General features: G+C 48.1%; 1 protein-coding gene across 2 annotated transcripts in view; it reads right to left on the minus strand.

Moving 5' to 3' along the window:
• Positions 1 to 20,485, minus strand: part of LOC119181018 (uncharacterized) — a 219,213-nt gene that overhangs the window by 58,672 nt on the left and 140,056 nt on the right. For both annotated transcript variants that reach the window (XM_075890926.1, XM_075890928.1), the window contains exon 4: positions 4,675 to 4,779. In XM_075890926.1, coding sequence (XP_075747041.1) covers positions 4,675 to 4,779 — 105 coding nt within the window. The remainder of the gene's footprint in view (positions 1 to 4,674; positions 4,780 to 20,485) is intronic.

Here is a 20,485-nt window from a genome sequence, read left to right on the forward strand (position 1 = left end):
TTATAATCACGAATTTGCTTAGTTGTCTTACGTGTTACTAGAGCTGGTACTGAGATGTCGAAAGACAGGATTAAATGATCAGATAAACCGGGTAAATATGTCATGCACGAGACAGAGTCGGGGCGTGAGGTAAGTACGAGGTCTAGTACCGTTGCTGTGCTGTCTGTTATTCTCGTCGGCCGGGAAACTAGTTGGGTAAGGGTGAAGGTTGAGCAAAGGTTCAGAAACTCGCTAACTTGTGAGGAACTTGAATTAAACATGGGCGATTCGGAGGACCACATAATTTGAGGAAAGTTAAAGTCACCTAATAAAAAAATCGGGGCGCTTGGCAGGCGAGTTACTACGGTATTAAGAACATCGTGTAAGGAGGCAGTAAATGTTGGCGGGGCGTTAGGGGGGCGATAACATGCCGCAAAAATGAATTTCTAGTGCGCCACCTCAACACACGATAAGATAATTTCAATATCGGTTTCAACAGCAACCTGGTAAGAATCGTGTGCATTCAAAACAGCAAGCATAACGCCACCGCCTTGGCGAAGGGTACGGTCACAACGGTAAATTGTGTAGCGGGACGCATCGTAAAAAATTTCCGTGTTCCGAATGTTATTATTCAGCCAAGTTTCGGTTAACGCGATAACATTAGGTCTGCACGTGTCTACAATAGAGTTAAAAGAGTCAAGTTTATTAAGCACACTCCTGACGTTCGCAAGAAGTACAGATAAGCGTGACGGGGGCGGCAATCGCCCACATCCCCTCGCGTTTTCCTATCGTGTCTCTAGGTTTGCTGTTTGCGTAGCGTCTAGGCCGTTGTTTTGCGATGCTTTGCGTTGATGCGTTTCAGGGTGGGGAAAGTTACTCGTTTCTGTTACAGTATCGGTTAAAGAGTCATATACGTAGCATTGTTGGTTGACATACAGTTTCGTGTAGCGCAATTTGAATTTCGGGGATCCAGGTAGACCCTTAGCGAATGCAGACAGTTTATTTGGTGCCTCACGAGTCGCAGGCGAAAAGTCTTCGGATACCGAAATACCGGATTCTTTAAGTTTAGCGCGCGCTGATAATACCTTATCTCGGGTTTTAAAGGAACAAAATTTCATTATAATGGGGCGGGGTTTGGATGCAGATAGCGTCCCTATACGGTGAGCTCTTTCAACGTCTGAGGGGGTTATTTCGACGCCAAGTGCGGAGTGTAACGCGGCAAGTGCTTTCTCCTCCGTATCGTTCCACGTTTCTTTCGAATCTGATATACCATGAATAACGACGTTATTTCGTCTGGAGCGATCCTCTAAGTCATCCAATCGCGTCTGAAACATCTCTTGTTGGGACGTCAGATGGGCGGTGGAGCTCCTAATTGACACGATATCTTCCTGAAGTGCATTTAGGGCTTTCGATTCATGCTCCAAGGTTTCAAGGCGGGTGAATATATCTGAGAGACTAGTTTTTATAGTCTCCTGGTTATCTTTTATTGCTTTAACATCCGTGGTTAGATTGGCTTGGCTCTCAGTTAGATGAATTGTTCGTTCGTTGATACCTTTGAGTAATTCAAGTATGGCGGCACTATGTACAGAAGTTTGTTCTTCACCTATGTCTGCGCTGGAACTGCGAAGAGTAGGGGGGCCAGGGTTAGTTTCTACGTCGCCAGAACAAAGCAACAGCAAACTCATATCTAAGCATTCTTTCAAGATAATACACAGCTCACGTGGGCATGGGAGCACGACTAAGAAACGATTGTCACTTTTTTTAGCATGCAGTGGAGTATATGTACACACCTGTGGGGCGAAGAAGATCAACATGTTAGCCATGCTTTCGCAGTGGCTGCTCCCATGCCCACTGAAAGCGGGGAAGGATTTCCGGAGCCTTAAGTAGTCTTTGGGTCCAGGGGTCGCTGTGGAGTCGGTGCACTTGTGCGCAGAAGTGAAGGGCAATGACGATGCCTCGATGACTGCGCGCGCAGAATCGTCCGGGAAGGCTGGTACCGTATCGGTGTCGGCACCGAGAAACAGGCACGAGGCAGGGCAGGGTGTTGCACCCTGGGCTGACCCTGGGTGGGTCAGCCCAGGGGTGCCGTCTACGTGAAGCCGGGCCAAAGGGGTGTGTTGCCTCTGCCGGGGGGCCTTAAAGGTCCAATCACCCAGCGTCGGCTTAACCCCCAGGATCCCCTTTTCCCTGGACACGGCAAAGCCACGCACGGCTAGGCGTGGGAGGGAGTAGAAACTCCCCCGTTAGCCCGGGTCCATGGTGTCGCTACACACCAAACACCTACTTGCGCAGGCACCCCTGCGGGGTTATTGAACTACAAGGTCATTGTTCTAGAAGTTGTTGGCTTGCGGTACACACTTATCGGTGCATGTAGCCCACATGATCACTCATGTGTTGTATGCTGGTCACTTCGCTTAATTCATCAACGTACTCAACGAAACAAGAAACGGTACAAAATATTGGCATTCCAAGGCCCACTGGTACATGATTATTTCAACAAACTAGAAACACCATTAAAAATATTGGAAGTTTTACACACCAAACCGCGATGTGATTATGAGGCCCATCGGAGAGAAATCTGAAAATTTCGACCCCTAGGTGGTTTGTTAAGGTGCAATGACATCACACAGTTCACGGTGCTATACCGTTTTACCTCCATCGAAATGTGACTGCTGCGGCCCGAATTCACACCTTTCGGGTCAACAGCCGCCAATCTCCATAGCCGCTGCACCATCGTGGCGGTACACCTACAGTGTCTCCACAGTCACCATAGTCCTCCATAAAAAAAACGTAATAAATTTTTATTAGGAATTTTTTAGGGCAGGGAGCTGTATACATATACGATCTCTCTAATGTCAGTCACCACATTTTTCAGGAGGTTTTCAGAGGGTTAGATTTCGAACAGCACGCGACAACAGTTAATGGAGAGTAGCTTAGTTGATTGTGATTCTCTGATGACATTTGCCATATTCAGTAAGTCGCGGAAACAATGGCGAATCATAATTACTAAATTAGACAGGGAAAGCAGAACCGTGGGTCCGAAAATATGATGAAGAAAACTGAGGTAATGTTTAACAGCTTTGGAATAAAACAGTGGTTTGCGATACTCATGCAAACAATATAGGTACAAAAAGAATATGTCTATTAAGGGAGGGTCATGATCGCAGACTCGGACAATGAGATTGAAGTAACCAGACGAATAAGAGTGTTGTGGTGTAATTTTGGCGATTATTCTTTGATAATGAATTGCAGTTTACCACCATCTTTCGAGCAAAAAAGGTTATAAAAAGCTGAATTTTACCGGTGCTTGCTTATACGGGAAGAAATATAAATGTTTGCGGTTAAGACGAAGAGCGTTGAATTTAAACTAAGTATGATGCTGCGGGCCATAAAAATAATTATGATAGGTGTAACCTTATCATGGGCAGGAAGACAACAGAGTGGGCGAGAGAACAGATGCATGATAAGGATTTATCTTAGTCAAAATCAAGAATGCTGCGAGAAAGCCAGACAACTGATGATCATTAAAAGGGACAGCATGGACTATAACAGAAGGGGAGCGCAAAAACGAGCTGCAGAAAGTTAAATGGGAAGGTGAGATTCAATGTGGCCGGTGTTAACGTGGGCGCAGTATGCACAAGACCGTGCTGATTTGAGAAAGATGGGACTGATGTGTACCCAAGAATCAGCATGGTCAAGTTGCTTATGATGGTGATGAAAACAACCACCGACTTATGAAACGAGAATGCGCAAGTTTGATTACATGATTGGTGCACAGTTGGAAATACTTTTTTATATTAACCCTATCGTTACTGCGACAAAAAACGTGTTAGGAGGCCGATCAGGTTTTAGCCTTAGCTTTTTCGGGGAGTGTAACATGTGCTTAGCTCTCATTCATTCATTCATTCATTCATTCATTCATTCATTACACACCAGTTGAAGTCCACTAGGCACCCTTTCGCTCCCGTTGCTCCCAAACATCTTGTTGGACCCATCAACTTTTTTGACCGGGATCACATATCCAAGCCGCACCTTAGGGACACAAAAAAAGATGGTCTTGTCAAGTCGCCAACAAGAACACTAGCACGCGACGAAAAGTTTCGTCCGGCTTGGCAATTCATGTCTGTCGAGCGATGAGAGCAAGTGTAGGCACGTCTGTGTAGTGAAACACGCTGGTCAAAATAGAGTGACGTCAGAGCCCATGGCTGACACAGTGAGCAGCTCATTATGAAAGAAGTGGGGCGTGGTACGTAACACGGACTAGAGGAGAAAACGGGAAGCAAGCGTACTCCTCTAGTCCGTGTTACGTACCGCGCCCCACTTTTTTCATAATTCACTGTTACCAACTAGCCCAAATGGCTGTTTTGCTGCAATTAGCAGGCCTGAAATAATCTAGATGGCATTGGTCGTTGTCATAGAATGAAGGAATGAATAAGCAAATTAACAATGCATCTCGCCGGTTGTATCTTTGTTGCCGTTGAAGATGAAAGGTGGTAGGCCAAGCCACGTCTTAAACTTTTTTCATCTCTTTCTTTTCTTTCTAGCCGTTACGCTCCTATTGGCGCGAAATCAAAAAAGATAAATGACACGCGGTACAAAGCGTACTAGACACCGATATCCATGAAAGTTTGATCTGAAAACACGGAAGTGCACTTTAGTCTATCTAAGAAAATGAAACACACAAAAATAGGTTACCGAGGCAAAGACAGCGGCCAGCACCTGCATGACTGCGATGACGAAAATATAAAGAATGTTGAAAAAGCACCATGCGATCCATGGAAGTAGCCACCGGTAGCTGGCCTGCAAAAGAAACACCAGACGTAAGTTCCGTCGCCTATCTTAACCGTGCAGGATAGCTGTTAATGAGAAACATTATTTTGGCAGACTGCGCGCTCAATGAAGGCAGCGCTGACGTATCGGCGACCATTGTGGCCCTCAACACGGGAAGCGGTCAACCTGGCCGCTCCCTATACTCTGCTTCACACATAAGGCGCAACGCTGTGGAAGCTATGCAAGACGTTCGGTCACTTATCCTTCGCACGTCTCGCTGTCGGTTCTTGTCGTTGTAAACGCATGCACATGCCAAGCACCAGTCTCATGACAGGCCTGCACATGACGCGTCATGGCCACCTGCTAAACAAACTGCCAGAAAAATGAAACAACATGCTAACCTGTTCAACCGTTTAGTAGCAACAGCACAGTGGAGCTTGTTTCTTTGTAAGGTACAAAAGATTCTCTCCATACTGAACGTAAAAACAAAGAACATAACTTTTGCTAGTAACAACGTTAAACCATTTCTTAACAAGAACGCATCGACTGTAAATTGTCTCGCTAGCCTCCACATCGTTGCACATGAGACTGAAATGGAGTATGGAGCTGTGGAGGTCACCGTATACAAGAGAGTTCAAACGAGAAACTTAGAAAATCGGTAGTTGATATTTGACAAGTAGACTGTTCAAGAACAGTGTAACGCTTGGTGAAACGCTAGCAATACTTTCCACCCCGGCGAGTCGCAAAAGCGAGGAACAGCAACAGTTCTTTTCCGGCCTACACAGAAGTGCAGTTTTAACGGGCTTAGATTGTACTTTCGCGGCGTTACTGATGCGGACGTTTTGACAATACTTGGCAAGCTTGAAATCAAGTAACTTTTTTTTTCTAACTCACGTGGGCACCGAGAACAGCCATGCTTGCTGTGATAACTAGTCGTTGAGCTCAAAAGTAAGCGTGCTGGTTTAATTATCGTCTACTACTGACATGCATTTCAAGGCGGTTCTTACAGACGCCTGCCGCAACAGGAAGTGTTTTCTGGCTGCTTTTGGTCAATGACAAGTGTGATAGTATTTCAAATCAGTTTTGAAGTTCCTGCAAAAACCGAATACTGCATAATTACCGGCGACAACTAGATGAGGAACAAAGCACGCCCCCTAATGGACGACCTAACCAGTGGAACACTGTGGAAAGAGCACGCCTAAATCGAAATTGAAGTGCGAACCAAAAGTGTTGACGCAAACGAAGTTGAAGATGTGTGCGCGCGAAAGGCAAGCATGAAGCGAGTGAGCCTTGGAACGTCGACTGGCAGAGCGTGCGTTGCCACATTGGGCCCATCAGATCAGCTGCGACGGGCCTGGCGTTTCTTGCGGAGAACGGGTGGTTCCCAGACCAGGCCTCGCGGCGCGTTTCTATGGTGAACGTGCGAGCGGGCCAGGACGAGCTGCTGATCTTCCTCTCCTCTGCTTCAAGCGTGCGTCGACTACGCGGTCATCGGCGTCGTGAGTGACGTCCCCGTACGATAGTCACCGAATAAGTCAGGGCGTGTATAGATATTTGTAGGCTATGGGACTGTAAATATGGGGGGGGGGGGGCTAAGGGATCATAACCGTGTTGTACTGTTCGGCCATGTACTGAATGTATGTGTATTTGTGTTTGAATCGTGTCGTGCATAAATCTTTTCTTTTCCTTTAATTTGTCTGTGTCCGAGAGATCATGAACCACCACAATGGGCGAGCCTGCCAAGAAGGCTAATTGACATCTGAAGGCATACTCAGATACAGCCTGGTCTTGTATGGGGAATAATTTATTGCTTTTGGTTGACAGCTCGGGTTGAAGAATGAGGAGCTTAGGGAATGGGTTGAAAAAGCGTTTGTTGAAGCTCGCGATGAACGCGCTAAGAAACGCGACTTCTCGAAAGAAAATATTGAACGGCAGCAGAGAGCACAAGCACAAGAACGAAAGATCATGGACCTGAAGCTTCGATTTGAGGAAAGTACAGGCAGGCTACAGTTAACTGAGGCTGATGAACAAAGAGGATATAGCATGGGTAGTAGAAGTATTTCAGAGGTCTGCATTCCTCATAAATTGATTCTGCCCTTCAATCAAGCTCGGGACGACCTCGATGCGTATCTGGAACAATTTGAACGGGTTGAAACGTCTTAATAACGGCCACGTTAGAAGTGGGCCCTTTCGCTTAGCCTATAGTATGACCTGAGAAGCACTAACCGTCATAGGCCAGTTGGATCCAACAGCTGCAATGAATTATGATCAGCTAAGAGCGGTGCTTCTTCAGATGTTGTGATATACCGTTGGGGGCTACCGGGAGAAGTTTCGCAAAGCCAAGCCAGAAAAGAACGAGAGCGGCCTGCAGTAGGCTGCCAAACTTTCCGGCTACTTTGACCGTTGGCTGGAGATGTAGGAAACGGAGAAATACTTCGACAGCTTGAGTGAACTTGTCATAAGTGAGCAGTTCATAAAGGGTTGTTCTCAGGCACCCGGGGTCTTTCTCGACGAAAAAAGTTGCAAGACGCTGAGTTTACTGTGTGAAACTGCCGATATCTTCACGGAAGCGCAGGCGCTGACTAGCCTAGAAAAAGAACATGTTCTCAAAGAACCAGGACCGTTGATGTTGAAGTTAGAGTCTGCGAAAAAGTCGAAAAAGCCCGCCAGTCACTATTTCCTGTGTATCAAGAGAGGACACCACGCAGTGGATGCTTGGTCTCGCACGAGAGGGAATACTTGCGGCTGATGTGGAGTAGGCCATAAAAGTGGTAACAACAGTGACAGATGCCTCAGCAAGAGTATTCAAAAGAACCAAGCATCATGCATGCTGTCAGAGAATCGGGAAGCTTCGATACCTGAGAACAAACCAGTGCATGTTCTCCATAACATTGGCTGTGATACGGTAGTGTTGCGACAGACATTAGTGTCGAAGAAAAACCGACCGGAACGTACCAGCCAGTATTGTTCCTGGACCGCACGCTACACCACCTACCAGAAGCTGTAGTCTACCCCGATACGCCTTTCTTCAGGGGACAAGTTCATGCACACTGTCTGCGTGATTCACTTTATGATGTTTTCCTTCGAACTATCAGAGGAGGCTCATCACTGAACAACTTGAGCATGATGGACCACAAGACGGGCAATTCCAGTCGATGCGTGGACATCGAGGAAGTGATGCTGAAGAAGTCAAAGGGTCGTCGGGGAAGGCGACGACATCAGATAACCGTGAGTGAAGCCGCCAAACGACCACGTGCACCAAGGCCCTGGCCCAGTGACAGCAGTGCTATGGTAGCAGACAGCGAAACCCTGATGACATGCGCGATGCGATGCCAAACAAGGGCACATCGAGATGGATCTTCACTGCTTTCAATCTTGCTATGGTAGAAATTTCGACCAGATGCGACGCGTTTCCACATTACAGTTGCCCTACAAGATGACACGAGGTCGTCTCAGAACCCAACGGGTACCACTACGCCGACGAGCCAGGCAGCCTGCCTACTTCGAGCGACGCAGAAGCGGCTGGTGCATCCAAAATCGGCCGGGGCTTCTTGGACTTCATAGCAATGGTGCGAGGGTCCTCTGTAATCCGGTGCACCAGTCACCATCGCCGCCTTTGCCAATGCTGCAAACACCGCCTTTGCAGTGTCATTATCGACGACACAGGAGCAAGACGTACCAGCGACGTGACAATGCTTAGTGACGCCGACTAGCTGAAGAGTGGTGTAGTGTCGTCACTGTGACGAGACACTGTGTTGTGAATCTTGCTTTGTGTGCTGAGTGTTGGTGCGTGTTTTATTCGTACACTGGGTAGTCTAAGTGGACCTGGTTGTTACGGATACACGCTATGCAGGTTTGTGGTAGTACGTGTCACTGCCGACCGTTTTCAAACGTACGAGTTGTGCGTTGACCTCTCGTGATAGTGTGTAAGCAGCAAGTTTCTCACAGCGTTTAGTGACAAATGCTTACGATTTTGGCCCTTCTGCATGTGCCAGTGATTGTTCTGTTATTGTTGTATTTCATTGTGTCACGTCAACACTTAGGTTTTTCTAGACACAACGTACTGAAACTTCAGAGGAGTGTGGTAAAGCGTAGCGCAACCAAAACTAACAGTGCGAGCCGAACATGTTGACGCAAACAAAGATGATGACGTGTGCACCCCACGTGACTTTGTTTACGTACGCCGCTCCGAGCTACAGTGTACTAGAAGGGGGCAGTGGAGTGAACGAGGCGGCCACGCCACATCTCGGCTGATTCTCCGGTGGTTGACAGTACCGGCGGCGCAGTTGTCCCATAGTACTGAAGATCTCAGGAGCGTCTGCATTGGGAGCACGCACGCCGTACCCTGTGAAAACGTATAATTGCTGGTTTTTAGCGCGTTTCTTGCTTTTCTGAGCCTTTATAAGTGGACTCACCTGCTACGCGCCATGGTGCACGAGTGAATATGCAGACACGCTAAAATTGCCTCGATACATTGACTGTGTCAAGGCTCTGCGGACCCACAAAAAACAAAAAAGAAGAAACATGTGCAATTGGAATTCGCATGAATCTGCCTAGCTTCTAACTCAACTAGCACTTTGAGCTGCGTTATATCATAAGTGACTACTAGCGAACTTCGAAAAGAGGAGTAGTATTGAAACCGCGAATAAATCATATGGTCGTTTTGTTGGCAGTCCCTAGGATATCCAGAGCATTGTTAATTGTATGGGTTCACAAGAGCTGAATTGTTTCACGAGAAACCCGAGTATAAGTAACGTTGTTACAACATTTATATCAGTAACGACTCAGTTTTATTGTGCCTATTTCGCGGAAGATAATAATTATTGCTTTATGAAAGGTCGGCCTATTGTATATTGAACATATTAAAAAAACACACAAACAAATTAAAAAGTGCCACTTTGTATATATAGCCCGTCTATTAATTTGCGTAAATTCATTATACCCAGTTATCATTTTATATTAACAGCTTAAATTGGGCTGCTTTCCAAATAATCAATTGGCGTAACGCCACTGCAAGCCACCAAATTTATAACAATGTTTTGTATGATAAGTGTAGTTATATTATTGTCACGGGGTCGTGACGTGGCCGAAGACAGGAGACTTTGCGTTGGAATTTAACTGTTTATTTGGGCAAACCTGTGCCCGGTAAACGGAAAGTCTAATTACAGTAGCAGTCTTGGACTGATACAAAGAGAAATTTATTAACTTCATAATAAAAACAAAACTCTTTACATCATTTTAAACATACAGTGCTCGTTTAGACACCCCTCTTGTGCACTATGGGGCATACAAACTCCATTATCCATAGAGGAAACTAGCGGCACATACAGATAGCGGCGAACGGAGCGTCGGCCGTCGATCAACTACTGACAAGTGGCGAAGCGCGTCGGCATTTATACTCTTGCCGTCGAATGTTCTAGCGTTATCGCTGGCGGCGGCGTAGGTTCCAGAACAATCTGTACCATTCGCAGAGTAGGCGTGATCTTATTGAAATGATCTACTACAGTCCGGAAGCTTCTCAAAAACTGCAGGCACGGTTTGTGCTGAGAATCGTGTAGTATTTTGGGTCGATAACAAAACTTGGGAAATGGAACGTGGCATTGCCCCCCTCTGAAAAGGCATCGTCCCGATGCTTTAACTAAAGAGGAAGGTACAACAATAATGCAATAATGTACAATGAATAAATTACGATACAATAATAACACAAAAACACTGTTTCAATTTGTTAACGCGCATGAAACGGCTTGAGGCGCGCGACATGGACGACTTCAGGTCGTGATCGGCGTCGTTGAGCGTTCGTGATGCCGTCGGGGACAACCTCGTAATCAAGTGGGCCGAGACGTCGAACTACCCTGTGCGGTCCAAAGTACGGTCGCAGAAGCTTTCCACTTAGTTCACGTCAACGTATCGGCATCCACACCCAAACACGTTCACCGGGCTGGTGTTCCACGAAGCGTCGTCGAAGATTGCAACGGCGGCTGTCGGTCGTCTGTTGATTCTTGATACGGAGACGCGCGAGTTGTCGGGCTTCTTCGGCGCGTTGAAGGTACTCACTCACATCGAGGTTTTCTTCGTCGGTGACGTTGGGTAACATGGCATCGAGCGTCGTTGCCGGGCTCCTTCCGTAGACCAATTTGTATGGAGATATCTGCGTCGTCTCCTGCACCGCCGTGTTGTACGCAAAGGTCACGTACGGAAGAATGGCGTCCCACGTCTTGTGTTCGACATCGACGTACATTGCCAGCATGTCGGCGATCGTCTCTTTAAGCCGCTCGGTGAGGTCGTTGGTCTGAGGGTGGTACGCTGTCGTCCGACAGTGGTTTGTCTGGCTGTATGCCAAGATTGCTTGAGCTAAGTCGGCAGTAAATGCCGTTCCTCTGTCGGTGATAAGGACCTCCAGGGCACCGTGACGTAGGACGATATTTTCGACGAAGAACTTAGCTACCTCGGATGCACTGCCTTTGGGAAGGGCTTTTGTCTCGGCGTAGGGGGTGAGGTAGTTGGTAGCTACCACGATCCACTTGTTTCGGAAAGCCGACGTCGGGAACGGCCCCAGTAGGTCCATACCAATCTTCTGGAATGGTCGGCAAGGTGGTTCAATTGGCTGCAGAAGTCCCGCTGGCCTTGTCGGCGGTGTCTTTCGTCGCTGAAAGTCCCGGCATGTCCTCACATAACGAGTGACGTCGGTGTTAAGGCGTGGACAGTAGTACCTTTCTTGTATTTTCGCTAGCGTGCGAGAAACACCGAGGTGCCCTGCCGTCGGATCGTCGTGCAGGGTCTGCAAGAGTTCTGGTTGCAGAGCTGAAAGCACCACAAGGAGGTACTTAGCTCGAAGCAATGAAAAGTTTTTCTTTTGTAGAACACCATTTCGCAGGAACAACTACGCAAGTGCGCGCTTGAATACCTTCGGGACTTCGGTGGTCCACCAAGCCCGCGAGGCGGCTGAGGAGCTTGGCATCTCAGTCCCCACGTGGGAGCTGCCCGCAACACAATGATCTGTGTATTGGTGGACCAAATAAAAGTTTATCCAATCCAATCCAATCAGCGGTCCTGCCTTCGAGGTATTCTATTAGGGCCTTAAGTTCCGGGTCGGCCCGCTGTCGTTCAGCGAAGTCGTCGGTAGTTATTGTTCCCAAGAAGTAGTCGTCATCCGGGTCGTCAGGTGGTGGTTGGTCGACAGGCGCATGAAAGAGAGAGTCGACGTCGGAGTGTTTCTTGCCGGACTTGTAAATGACAGTAATGTCATATTCTTGAAGTCTCAGGCTCGATCGCGCGAGGCGACCGGAAGGGTGCTTCAAGGTGGCTAGCCAACACAAGGCGTGATGGTCGCTCACAACTTTGAAGGGCCTGCCGTAGAGGTAGGGGCGAAATTTCGACGTAGCCCAGATGATGGCCAGGCACTCCTTTACTGTTGTGGAATAATTGGCTTCTGCTTTGGATAGCGATCGGCTGGCGTAACTAATAACCCTTTCAAGTCCGTCAGCCCTCTGCACAAGAACGGCGCCAAGACCTACGCTGCTTGCGTCAGTGTGTATTTCTGTCTCAGCAAATTTGTCGAAATGGGCAAGTAACGGAGGTGTCTGGAGGTGATGTTTAAGCTCCTGCAAAGCGTGTTCCTGCGGCGTTTCCCACTTGAACTCCACGTCGGCCTTGGTAAAGTTAGTGAGAGGATCGGCGATGCGGGCGTTGTTTTTCACGAACCGCCTATAATAGGCGCACAGGCCCAGAAATCGGCGCGCCGCCTTCTTGTCAGTGGGTGGCGGGAAGTCGGCGATGGCGGCTGTTTTCCATGGATTGGGACGAACTCCAGAATAGGTAATCACGTGCCCCGGAAACAAAAGCTCTTCGTACGCAAATCTGCACTTCTCTGGCTTCAGTGTGAGTCCTGACGTCTTGATGGCTTGAAGTACAGCTTCAAGGCGCCGAAGATGCTCGTCTAAACTCGACGAAAACACGACGACGTCGTCCAAGTACACAAGGCAAGTCTGCTACTTCAATCCTGCCAGTACTGTATCCATAACGCGTTGAAACGTTGCAGACGCTGAGCAAAGACCGAAGGCCATCACCTTAAACTCGAAGAGGCCGTCCGGTGCTATAAACGCCATCTTCTCTCAGTCTCTTTCGTCAAATTCGATTTGGCAATAGCCAGTTTTGAGGTCCATGGACGAAAAGTACTTGGCGTTATGGAGCCGATCAAGTGCGTCGTCTACTCGTAGGAGAGGATGCACGTTCTTTCTTGTTATTTTGTTCAGGCGGCGATAATCGACCCAGAAACGTAGGGTCCCATCCTTTTTTTTGCACTAAACCACGGGGGATGCCCATGGACTTTTGGACGGCTGGATATTGTGATCCCGCAGCATTTCCTCAACTTGTCTCTTCATGGCTTCACGTTCTCGCGTTGAAACCCTGTACGGACTCTGACGGAGTGGTCTGGCATTTTCTTCGGTTATGATGCGGTTTTCGTGATTGGTGTCTGCCAAATTTTTGATGACGATCAAAAGCAATCTTCGTATTGCAGGAGCAGGTCCTTGAGCTGTTCTTGCTTATGGTTCGGAAGTCTGGGATTGACATCGAAAGCTATGGGAGGGGCTTGGTTCCTCTGAGCAGGTTCCACAAAATCGGCGAGGGTGAAAGCATTAGTGGCTTCGACAATTTCTTGGATGTATGCGACCGTTGTTCCTTTGTTCACATGTTTGTACTCATTGCTGAAATTCGTGAGCATAACCATTGCTTTGCCTCCCCGTAGCTGTGCAATTCCTCTTGCGACGCAAATATTTCGGGTGACCAACAGATGCTGACTGCCTTCAACGACGCCTTCCAAGTCAGGTGATTTAGGAGCGCCGACTGAAATAATGATGCTTGAGCGAGGCGGAATGGTGACTTGTTCTTTCAGCACATTCAAGGCATGGTGTCCTGACGGCGTGCGCGGCGGTAGTGCTTCTTCTGTGGATAACGTTATCAACCTTGTTTTTAGGTTGATGACAGCACCATGGAGGCATAAGAAGTCCATGCCAAGGATGACATCTCTCGAGCAACGCTTTTGGACTACGAAGTCTGTAGGATAAATACGGCCGTTAATGGTGACTCTCGCTGTGCAGATTCCTGCAGGCGTTACGAGATGACCTGCGGCTGTGCGTATTTCAGGGCCTTTCCAAGCTGTCCTAACTTTCTTTAACTTCGCGGCGAACGACCCACTGATGACAGAATAGTCGGCTCCAGTATCGACGAGAGCAGTCACACTGTGGCCGTCGATAAGAACGTCGAGGTCGCTAGTTCGCCGTCTCGCATTACAGTTAGGGCGTGGCGTCGGGTCACGGCAACGTCGGCTTGTTCCGCTGCTTCCATTTTGCGTCGTCAGGTCACCTTCGGTAAGTGAGGTTTCGCCGTTAGGGCTTTGCCCAGTTGGCGTTGTGTTCGGAAAGCTCCGTCGCGGCGTCGTCGTCGTCGGAGGATTTTCGGTAGTTTGTCGCACAGCAAGCGCACCTCCATCGGTGGCTGCCCTTAGTTTCCCAGATAAGGGCTAAGAGCCCGGCCCCGCGTTGGGCCACAGTACTGCCGGTGGAGCGGTGACGTGCGGCGGCTGGGCGACGGCGAACGGGAAGGGCTTCGTGGTGTCCACTGATTTTCTGTCAAGTAGTCGTCGATTTCACGTGGCCGTTTTCCTTGCTGCGGACGCGGTGCATTTACGGCGAAGCCACGCATTCCCTTCTGTCGGTACTGGCAACGGCGGTATGTGTGTCCGGCCTCGCCGCAGTGGTAGCAGAGCGGGTGGTGGTCAGGGGTGCCCCAGACGTCAGTATTCCTCGGCGCACTGAGCTGGGCCGCTGGCGAACGGTAGGACGTCGGTGGAGGTGGTGGCGGCGTTGTCGTCTGGCGACAGAAGTGCGATGGGGCAGTGTTTTGGCGTGCGCGTGAAGGAGGGGCGTGGCGGCTTGCTGCAGCAGCATAGCTCATGGCTTGCATCTAAGGCTCTTGAGGATGAGAAACGCCCAGCGAGAACTGGATCTCCTGGCGTACGACGTCCGCGATGGATTCCACGTGAGGCTGCGCTGAAGGAAGTAATTTTCGCAGCTCTTCTTGCACGATCGCTCGGATCGTCTCACGCAAGTCGGTGGTTCCAAGCGCTTGAATGCTGGCGTAGGTTGTAAACGAGAAGCTTCGGCTATATTACCGCGTGCGCATCTCGACCGTCTTCTCTATCGTAGATGCTTCTGAAATGAATTCGGCGACCGCCTTTGGCGGGTTTCTGATCAGCCCGGCGAAGAGTTCCTGCTTTATTCCTCGCATGAGCAGACGGACCTTCTTCTCCTCGGACATGTCGAAGTCAGGATGGCGAAAAAATTTAATCATATCTTCCGTTAATAGCGCCACGTTTTCGTTTGGCATCTGCATGCGGGTTTCGAGAAGAGCTGCGGCCTTCTCCTTGCGCACCACACTTGCGAAAGTAGTGAGGAACCTGACGTGAAAGACGTCCCACGTTGTAAGGCTTCGCTTTTGATTCTCGAACCAGGTCCGAGCAGCATCTTCTGAGGCGAAATACACAAGCCGGAGCTTGTCATCGTCTGTCCAGTCATTGAAGGCGGCGACGCAGTCTAACATTTCGATCCAGCTTTTTGGGTCTTCCAGTGGCGAACCACGGAAAGTTGGCAGCTCTTTGGGTTGCCGGAGCGAGAGTCGTGCAGGCTGCACGGGAGTGGTCAAGGTTTCAGTAGTTGATGTCTGGATCCGGGTCTGTCTGGCTGCTTAGGAAGGGGCCCGTACTCTGGTTGTAGTCCCAACTGCCTGCGGCTTGTTCGCTGTTCAGGGTTAGCGTCCGTGTCTTCTTTGCCGCTTGGGCTGGGGTCGCGGCTTCAAGGGGGCGTCCGGAACATCAAAGAAGCAGCACCTCCACCAGATGTCAAGGGGTCGTGACGTGGCCGAAGACAGGAGACTTTGCGTTGAAATTTAACTGCTTATTTGGGCGAATCTGTGCCGGGTAAACGGAAAGTCTGATTACATAAGCTGTCTTGGACTGATAGCGTTTAAGAGAATTTTATTTCCGGATATATCTTACACAGCTTATGTGCACACATAAAAATAGACAAGGGTGAACAATGCGTATGTACAATGCAAGCTGTTATATACAGCGAAAGAACTTATAGCGTATGCAGTGGCGTACAACGCAAAAATTGTACAGCAAAGACAGGACATTCATGACATCGAGATGATTAAACTTAAATAAACAGTAGGGCTATATGAACAAACAAGGGGAGGTCATTTACAGTCTAGCGTGATATTTTGCATTCACCTGTGAGGACAATTTGCTCTCGCGCTCACGAACAATATTGCACAAAAGGACATGTTTCTAAGGAAGAAAAGAAAAGTACACACTGTAATGCCACAGTGGTACAAACTCTAGCCCACCTCCTAAATAGGGGAGGAAAGGCATGAACACTCTGTTGTTTTAAGTGTGAATACACTTTATAAGCGACCCCAAACCATCCACCGCCGTCGGCGGCGTCCGCAGTCTTCTCTCTATCTTTAAAAGAAGGAGGACTTGGCGGGCCGCAGCACGACGCTCTACCGAATAAGCCACGGACACGACGCTGATATCGGTGTCAGTAATGCGCCTTATATCTTTAACGCCGCTGCACACGTCCCCCTCCCCCTTCGCTCACTCCTCCGCTCTCCTCGCTCGCTGCAGCTGCGCGCGCACCCCTCTCTCTCGCGCGCCCGCCTTCTCTCTCAGTCTCCCGTCGAGAGCGGGTCATGCGATGGATGTCCTGGAGGCAACGCTACCATCAACAATGAATGCAGTACAACTGAATGCCAGCACTGCACCCGTCGTTGATGATGATGTTTGATGTTTTATGGCGCAAGGGCCGATTCACGGCCAAAGAGCGCCAGTTCATCTTACTAAAAATATGCACAATGATTGTGATAAGTGGCTGTATAAGGGCCATAAAATTCCTCGCAGTAAGGCGGGTAAAAACATACAAGTAATAAAATGATGACCATACCGTGAAAGGTGTGTGTGGTGTGAATAGATGACAAAAGTTGGTGATAATAAAAGACGATGGTGGATATGTATGGCATTAGCACAAGTGCCTCACTCATTCAAACCCTTGCGTCCAAGGTCCGTGAGGCATGTGCTTTCTTGTGTAGCCACCGCAGCAAAAACCTCTCTGGAGAGGTCATGCTACGGTATGCCCGGGTATATGACATGAAAGCTGTGAATTTCTTTTAAAAACGCTAACAATGATTTATGACTAAAAAGTGGTTCCCTACCGACAAACATTGCAGGGTGTGAAGGTATATGTTGTCGGTAGAGTAATGGAAAATGTTGCTTTCTTAGAGTTTCTAAATGTTTACACTGGATTAGTATGTGAAGGACTGTTAATGTTTCACCACATTTGTCGCACAATGGTGGATCGTCACTAGACAAAAGATGTGTGTGTGTTGCGTATGTGTGTCCTATTCTGAGTCTCGTTAGTATTACCTCTGTATAACGCGATTTTGATACTGGCAGCCAATGACCAAGGTGTGGCTTAATAATGTGTAGTTTGTTTTGTGTGTGTGTATTCCACTTGCTCTGCCAGAAGTCTCTGATGTTTCGTTTGAGAGACGGCTTAAGATCAAGGGCCGGGATTAATATGGGTGTAGTGGCGGTGCCCTCGTGGACGGATGCAGCAAGCTGATCCGCCATCACGTTGCCTTGAATTTCACGATGCCCTGGCACCCAGCACACTACAACATGTTGGTTGAGTGTGTAAAGTGTGCACAAAATGGAGTAAAGTGAGATGAGGACAGGGTTTTTTTGTTTTTTAAGACTGTGCAGAGCCGTTACCACACTAAGGGAGTCTGTATAAATTACTGCTTTTTGTATTTGTAATTGTTTGATGTGTTTAGCTGCCACAAGTATCGCGTAAGCTTCCGCCGTGAAGATACTTGTGTCTGGATGTAGAGGGCCAGCATCCGAAAAGGAAGGGCCAACAGCAGCGTAGGACACAGAGGAGTTAGACTTAGAGGCATCTGTAAAAAACTCAGGACGTGTGTATTTGTGTTGAAGTTCCAAGAAGTATGTTCGAATATGGGCAATAGGCGCATGTTTAGTAACTTCTAAAAAAGACACATCGCAATCTATAGTCTGCCACTGCCACGGTGGCGGGTATGCTACAGGAGCCATTAAATTGTGTTCGAGTGACACTCCAGTGTCCTCGGCTAGACCCTTCAGGCGAACTGAGAAGGGCTGCCTCATTGAAGGCCTGTTTTGAAAAAGAATGGAGCTCGACAAGTCATTTATAGTAGAGTATGAGGGGTGCCTCTTGTCTGCTTTCACCTTAAGGAAATAAACAAGGGACATGTAGGTTCTTTGCAGGTGAAGCGACCACTCATTTGACTCAACGTAAAGGCTTTCTACGGGACTGGTGCGAAAAGCACCCGTAGAAAGGCGGATGCCCAAATGGTGCACGGGGTCCAGCATCTTCAAGACACTTTGAGTAGCAGACTGATAGACAACGGCCCCATAATCTAAGCGGGTGCGAATGAGGCTTCTATAGAGGTTCATGAGGCATTGCCTATCACTACCCCAAGTAGTACGTGACAACACTTTTAAAAGATTCATGGCTTTTAAACATTTTGTTTTTAGATACTTGATGTACGGCACGAAGGTCAACTTGTTGTCCAAGATTAGACCTAAGAATTTATGCTCGGCTTTGACGGACAGACGTTGCCCGTTCAGTCGAATGTCAGGTTCCGAGTGCATGCCTCTCTTTCGAGAGAACAAAACACACGTGCTTTTTTGTGGGTTAAGTCGAAATCCGTTTTCATCTGCCCATTTGGAGATCTTATTTAAACCCAGCTGAACCTGCCGCTCACATATGGCCAAGTTGCATGACTTGAAGCCAAGCTGAACGTCGTCGACATATGTACAATAGAACATATTGCGGGGAATGGACAAGTGCAAAGAGTTCATTTTGATAATAAAAAGTGTGCAACTAAGCACGCCACCTTGTGGCACGCCTGTTTCCTGGACAAATGTTTGGGAAAGCACACTGCCCAGACGGACACGGAAAGTCCGCTTTGACAGGTAACTTTCGATTATATGAAACATTCTTCCGCGCACACCAAGGTGAGACAGGTCTCTTAGAATGCCGAACCGCCATGTTGTATCATACGCCTTTTCGATATCTAGGAACACAGAGAGAAAATATTGTTTATGGACGAAGGCGTCTCTGATCTGTGCCTCGATACGAACAAGGTGGTCTGTGGTGGATCTACTTTCTCGAAACCCGCACTGAAATGGGTCGAGCAAATTATTTGTTTCAAGGAAATGTACAAGTCGGCAGTTTATCATTTTTTCGAAGACTTTGCACAAGCAGCTTGTAAGTGCTATAGGCCTATAACTCGAGGGTAAAGAAGGGTCCTTGCCCTCTTTCAAAATGGGAATAACAATAGCCTCTTTCCAGGAGGTAGGAATAGTGCCAGAAGACCAAATAGCATTGTACAAACAAAGTAAGGTTTTACGGGTTTCGTTTGGTAGGTTTTTTAACATTTCATACATCACACGGTCAGAACCTGGGGCAGAAGTACTGCAGGAGTTTAGAGACATTTGCAGCTCAGCTAGACTGAAAGCTTGGTTATATGCCTCGGATCTAGTGCATTTGTGTTCGAGTTTCTGCTTTTCTATTCTTGTTCTGTATTTTTGGAAAGTGTCAGTATAGTGGGACGAGCTGGATACCCGTTCAAAGTGTGCCCCGAGGAAGTTTGCCTGATCTTCCAAGGTATCACCTTGAGTGTTTACGAGTGGAAGTGTGTGTACTTGTTTCCCTGCTATCCTACCGACCATGTTCCAGACTTTTGCCTCCTGTGTGTATGAATTAATCCCTGACAAAAACTTCTGCCAGCTTTCTCTTCTGGCCTGCCGACGCGTTCTCCTTCCTTGAGACTTTATTTTCTTGAACGTGTCAAGATTTTCCGCTGTTGGCGAGTTGCGCAGCAATCTCCATGCCCTGTTCTGTTCCTTTCACGCATTACGACACTCCGTGTTCCACCATGGGACGTATCGTTTGCCGGGCATTCCAGATGTTTGCGGTATGCACCTGGCTGCTGCGTCAGTTAGAAAAGCTGTGAAGTACTTCACAGCTTCCTCTATGTTTAACCTACATATGTCTGTCCAACTCAAACGTGTAGTGTTGTGGAACTGTTCCCAGTCTGCTTTGTTTATCAGCCATTTGGGAACATGTAGAGGACATTCATATGTTGTTTGTGAACTCAACACTACAGGAAAATGGTCACTTCCATATGGATTGTTTATGATTTTCCATTTCAATAGGGGTAGAAGTGAAGGTGATACGATGCTGAGGTCTATAGACGAGTAAGTTTTGTTGGCAACGTTATAGTAGGTTGGCTCTTTCCTATTCAACAAACAGGCGCCGGAAGAGAAGAGAAATTGTTCAATGAGACGACCTCGTGCATCACAGCGAGAATTGGCCCACAGTCCACTATGTGCATTTAGGTCTCCAAGAAGCAAATAAGGTTCCGGTAGTTCGTCTATTAGGGACTGAAATTCACGTTTTTCAAGACGTTGGTGGGGACGTACATACAAAGAGCAGATGGTGACGAGTTTGTTTAAGAGTACCGCTCGAACAGCCACCGCCTCAAGGGATGTCTGGAGTGGTAAATGTGTACACGCTACTCCTTGGTTAATAATGTTACGGTGCGATGGATGCCTTTATTTACAGGAGATGATCAATGC

Source organism: Rhipicephalus microplus, chromosome 3, assembly GCF_043290135.1.
Source record: "Rhipicephalus microplus isolate Deutch F79 chromosome 3, USDA_Rmic, whole genome shotgun sequence".
Taxonomy (NCBI): Eukaryota; Metazoa; Arthropoda; class Arachnida; order Ixodida; family Ixodidae; genus Rhipicephalus; species Rhipicephalus microplus.